Raw genomic sequence first — 5,263 nt, 5'->3', positions numbered from 1 at the left:
CCCCGCCGCAGCAGGCTCCACGAGCACGCGAAGAAGGTTGGCTCGAGGTCCACCACGAGTCCGTCGTTTTTCGCCTTCTCAGCCGCGATCCACCTTTTCATGTCGTCCAAGAAGCAAGATTGCAACTCGACCCGGCAGTACCCGGCCTCGTCGGTGCGGCTCACGATGGCGAACCAGAGGTGGGCGGCGTCGTCGAGCTTGCAAGCGCTGATGCGCGCGGTTCTCACCGCGTAGTCGTTAACGGTTTCCACCGCGGTCGCCAGCACGGCGTGCTCTTTCGCGATATCTTGGTACTTGGCCTCGACCTCGGCCAGTCTGGCCTTCAGCATCTCCTTTCGCTCGCCCACCTCCTTGATGTCGTTTTGCAGCTTGTCGATCTTGTCTTCCAACCGCCGCTCCGTCAGCTTGCTTTGCGTGGATTCCTCCGCGAACCGCGACCGGAGGCATTTGGTCACGTGCGTCAGCCGCTGGATGGCTTCCTCCTTGGCCTCGAGGTCTCGCAGCCTGAACCTGCTGGCGTAGTCGAGGTACATATGGTGGACTTGCTCCACGAGGATGAAGTAGTCGCAGTAAACCGATGGGTCCTTCGCTTGGCCCTTGTATTTCCGGATCCGCATCAGCAGCCGCTTGAACGCCCCGGGGCGCAGCAAGTAGCGGACGCCTTTCTGCCCCGTGCTGCTGTCGACCACTTCGGTCTCGATGGAAATGTAGTCCACGCCTTCAACGAGATGGTGCGTTTCAATCACGGTCTTGACCTTGTTTGTTTTGGTGGACACCACTCCGAGCTTGACGAGCATCTCGAACGGCACCACAAACTGCTTCACGAAGTCTGTGTGGGCGATGTTTTTGAAGAAGTCCATAAAGGACAAGTCTTGGTCTTGAGCGTACTTGCACTGAAAGCGCATGAAGTACTCTTGGTAGCTGACCTCGCGAGGTTGCTCCAACAGCTCAGCGTTGAAGTCTGGCAAAGCAAACATGATGCTCCTGACAAGTTGCATGGCTTCCGGGCTGAAGGCATGAAGCGCGTCTTCCACGACGGCACCTTCTTTTTTATCAATTGTTGGTGCGACGCTCATTTTCGCCGCAAAGCCGATTTAAATGCAAGCAGCGTCTTTCCTTTTCGCAACTGTAAGTTCTACTCCTTCCTACACAAAGCCACATGTGGTCCACACAGAGCTGGAAGGATATCCTTCCACCTTATATGTGGTCCACACAGAGCTGGAAGGATGGTCCACACAAAGCTGGAACGATATCCTTCCACCTTATATGTGGCCCACACGGAGCTGGAACGATATCCTTCCACCTTATATGTGGCCCACACGGAGCTGGAAGGATATCCTTCCACCTTATATGTGGTTCACACAAACCGCCACTTGTGGTCCCCACAGAGCTGGAAGGATATCCTTCCACCTTATAGGTGGTTCACACAGGCCGCGTATTAAGCTGTTTCGCCTTACTGGTCGTGTTCGACACTTTTATTATTTTTTTCAATGCCGTTTTGACAGTGATCACCACTCGAAGCCACTTGTTTTCACACTTTTTCGAAATCAAGTTCGGACCCGAACGTTCGACGGCGGACCACAAGTTGCCGTGGCTGCCTTTCGGGCGTGGCGAACGGCGTGGTCGCGAGATTCTCCCCGGAATCAAAAAGCTTGTCCGTCTTGAATGATTCAATCATTTCATCATGAGAAGAGATGGAACCAAATGCGCTGCTGTTGACATCCAGTCGAGCAAACGACTTCGCCAAGTCATGCGTAAATTTGCGAAGCGCGGTCACCAGCACGCTCAGAAACGACTCGTACGACATTGCTTTGTCAGCCTTCGTCCAAAAGTAGCGCTCGAGTTCGAACCTGGTTTGCAAGTATCGGCCTAGCTGCCCAGAAGTTAGTACAGAGTATTTTTATAAAGTAAATCGACTTACCTGCCCAACAGCTCGTTTGCGCTTGCCCAACTGCTCGGTGCCTTTCATCTTGATCTCGTGCTTCATCTTTTCCACGTCGGGGAGCGCGATTTCCACGACTTCCGTCCCGGGAATAAGCGCACTCTTGTCGCGTTCAATCAAGTCCAAGATCTTTTCGAACGTTTCGGCGTGCACCAGCGTCACGGTCATGGTAGACGGCTTCCACTCGTCGGCTTCCTTTTCCTCTTCTTTTCCTCCTCTTGGTTTCTTGCTTGGGGTGTTACCAGCGCCGCGTACCCGATGTCTTGATGCGGCGGCATTTGTGCCCGGATTTGTTTCGAATTCTTTACTTCGTCGTCCACGTTCTTGACACGGGCCTTCACACCGCAAGCGGAAGAAGCGATGGTATTGATGACTTCGAAGTGTCGGTCCGTCAAGTGGCGGATCATGCGGTTGTGGAGACGCCGTTCATCCTCTCGCTTTTCTTCGATTCTTTCCAACTTTCGTTGCAGTTCAGCGCGTTCTTTGACAGCAGCAGCGCGCTCTTCGGCAGCAGCAGCGCGCTCTTCGGCAGCAGTAGCGCGCTCTTCGGCAGCAGTAGCGCGCTCTTCGATGGTTGCAGCAACTTGCTTTTCTAAGAACAAAATACGTTCTTGCGCAAAGCGAAGAGGGTCTGCATACCCGTCGTCTTCGCGCTCGCGGTCGTCCCTGGATTTCGCGCGGAGACGCACGCGTTCGTCCTTCCCCCCCCCCCCCCTTTGCCGCTACTTTTCCTTTCGAGGGCATTTTGTGTGTTTTGGTAAAAAAAAAAAAAGAAAAAAAAAAGAAAAAAGTGGTACACATAACACACATACATGTCTTCCTTTTTTTTTTTTGCTCGTCAAGTATGTCTGATGCGGTTTTGTTGTGCTCTTTGATGAATCGCTCGTTCATCATCACGCCGTTGTAGTTGCTGCCGACGTTGGGGGTCGATCCCATCATCAATGCGCTGCTGATGTTCGTGTGCACAAGGCTTTCTTCGTTGTTGAGTCCGGCTTCCGTGATGGTTTGGATGGGGTGGCTGTAGCTGATGCTGAGCAGCGTGTTGCCGGGGTTGCTTTCGGCGACGCCGCCGCGCTCGATATTGGAGACAAAGCCGTTAGCCGTGAGCGTGTCGGCGATCAGCGTATAATGCTTGATGTTGATGTCCGTGCCCGACATTTCACGCAAGCACTGGATGATCTTCATGCGCGCGGCGTGGATTCCGTAGAGCTCCTGCACCTCCAGCACGCTGTTGGACGCGGTCTTGTGCGGGTCGACGGCGTTGTGGTGGAGTATGGCCGTGAGGTTTGTGCCTTGCGTGCGGATGATGTGTTTGCGCACGACCTTCATGGACCCGTCGGGCTGCTCGACGGTGCGCGGGACGAAGTCCTTCATGACGGTGGCGGAGATGATGCCGTCCACGCCGCGGATGACCACCTTCAGCAGCTTCGCGTGCAAGAAGTCGTGCACGACGAACTGGTCCACGACGGAAGCGCGCCGGAACACGTCCTCGCCGAAGTACACGCGCATGGCCACTTCTTCGGCGTTGTCGTCCGTGTACAAGATGTACAGCTTCGGGAAGTGCTGCATGAGTTTGCGAAAGATCGTGCTGACCTGCATGTTCTTTTCGATCAGCGCCGCGCGCGACAGCTCCAGTCGCACGCACCACGGCAGTAGCCCGGCGGGCGGCCGCTGGTTGACGGCGTGGCGCTCGAAGGTGCACCGCATGGCCTCGGCCTCGTCCTTGAAGTCCGGGTGGCGGGAGGCGCCGTACGCTTCGAAGAAGATTTGCGCGCGGCGCACGAAGGTGCGCAGGTTCATCATCTCGATCTCGTTGGCGACGCGCTGCAAGGCGACCACGTCGTCTTCGAATTCGGGCCGCAGGAACACGTCCATGTAGGCGTTTTCGAGGCTGTCCGTGCCCTTGGCGCCGTAGACCTCCTTGATGCGGTTGAGGAAGTTGGACTTGGACGCCCCGGACGCGTGGATGGAGTCCAGGATGCGCTGCGTCATGCTTTCGGAAGTGCACTCCGAGGCGAACATGCCCATGGAAGTGCCGTATTCCACGAGCGCCTTCTTGTAGGCGGACGTGATGCGGTCGGCGACGAGCGCCATGGTCTTGGCGTCGATGCGGTGCTGCAGCACGCGCCGGTAGGCCAGCCCGACGTCGAGACCGATGTCCATCAGCGCGAAGGACCGCTCCACGTGCTCGGGGATCTCCCGCGCCGCGCGCTCGCAGATCTCGTTGTAGTGGGTGTAGCGCGGCGAGCGCGGCGCGCCACTGAGTCGCCCGCAGCGGCGGCCCCGCGGCGTCTCCGCGGAGGTAGTCCCCGTGGCGGTAGGCGACGTTCTCGAGTATCTTGAGCGGGTTGACGGGCAGCACCTGCTGGGCGGAGAGCAGCGAGTCCTTGAAGTTGCAGGACTCGATGCGGGCGTAGCCCTGGCGGTAGCGCGTGCGCGCGCGGCAGGCGTCGGCGTAGGCGGCCTCTAGCGCGCGCCACTCGGTGTCGTTTTCGGGCTGGAACTGTTCCGCGCTGAATTGCTCATCGAAGTTGGCGTCGCTGGCCAGCAGCACGCGGAAGTCGACGTAGGCGGCTTTGCGGATGTCCACGCCGTCGTCGCCGTAGAGCTGCTGCAGCACGAGGTCGTACTTGACGAGGCGGCGGTGGTTGTCGACGTGGACGGCCTCGAGGGCCTTGTTGGCCTTGCGGTTGTGGTAGCCGGTGGTGCCGGTGGAGAGCGCCTTGGTGGTGATGCCGTTGCGGCCGTCTTGCTGCTGCGCGATGGCGGACATGAAGTTGACGCCGGTGACGAACGAGTCGGCGATGAATCCGACGGCCTCGGGCTCGTCGTGGAAGCGCCGCGCGTAGGGCAGCGCGCGCTGGAAGTCGAAGGCCTTGCGCATGCGTTGGCCGTTGATACTCATCTGGCCGATGGAAGAGCTGATTTGCAGGATGTTGGTGGGCTTGCCCTTGGTGCCGGTGGCGACGAGCTTGGCGAGGTTGTTCTTCTCGTGGTCGATGCTGGACATGACGACCTCGGTGAACTCGTCGCCGGGGCTGAGGATGTTCATCTGCTCTTGCTCGTAGAACTCGTGGGGGGTCATGCCGATGGGAGGCGTGACGAGCCCGGCGCGGAACTTCTCGGTGATCACGGCGGACTGGCGCAGGATGCCGGCGGTGACGTCGTTGATGTTGCGCAGCGTCTTCTTGTCGATGGCGAAGTCGTCGTAGTTGATGGTGTACCGGACGTGTTTTTGAGGAACTGCAGCAAGATGCCGGTCGTGCAAAAGAGGATGCCCTTCTCCGCGGGCTTCTTGGCGACCTCCATGGTCTGGTAGCC

At 58.0% G+C, this 5,263-nt stretch overlaps 3 protein-coding genes across 3 annotated transcripts in view; all 3 read right to left on the bottom strand.

The window, feature by feature from the left end:
• The window catches only part of PPTG_14887 (hypothetical protein), a gene marked incomplete at both ends in the record, with an annotated part of 1,627 nt that extends 551 nt beyond the window's left edge, over positions 1 to 1,076 (bottom strand). The window contains 2 exons of the mRNA XM_008912227.1: positions 142 to 197; positions 228 to 1,076. Of these exons, the coding sequence (XP_008910475.1) occupies positions 142 to 197; positions 228 to 1,076 (905 nt within the window). The remainder of the gene's footprint in view (positions 1 to 141; positions 198 to 227) is intronic.
• Positions 1,077 to 1,531: 455 nt separating this feature from the next.
• Positions 1,532 to 2,110, bottom strand: PPTG_14886 (hypothetical protein; the record flags this gene model as incomplete). Its single annotated transcript, XM_008912226.1, has 2 exons — positions 1,532 to 1,873; positions 1,922 to 2,110. The coding sequence occupies 2 exons, from the start codon at positions 2,108 to 2,110 to the stop codon at positions 1,532 to 1,534; spliced, it is 531 nt and encodes a 176-aa protein (XP_008910474.1).
• A 424-nt stretch (positions 2,111 to 2,534) lies between these two features.
• On the bottom strand, positions 2,535 to 5,027 carry PPTG_14885 (hypothetical protein; the record flags this gene model as incomplete). Its single annotated transcript, XM_008912225.1, has 3 exons — positions 2,535 to 2,673; positions 2,751 to 4,202; positions 4,345 to 5,027. The coding sequence occupies 3 exons, from the start codon at positions 5,025 to 5,027 to the stop codon at positions 2,535 to 2,537; spliced, it is 2,274 nt and encodes a 757-aa protein (XP_008910473.1).
• Positions 5,028 to 5,263: the final 236 nt, after the last annotated feature.

The sequence above is a fragment of the Phytophthora parasitica genome (genome assembly GCF_000247585.1).
Source record: "Phytophthora parasitica INRA-310 unplaced genomic scaffold supercont2.45, whole genome shotgun sequence".
NCBI lineage: Eukaryota > Oomycota > Peronosporomycetes > Peronosporales > Peronosporaceae > Phytophthora > Phytophthora nicotianae.
This window is presented reverse-complemented; position numbering and strand designations above follow the sequence as displayed.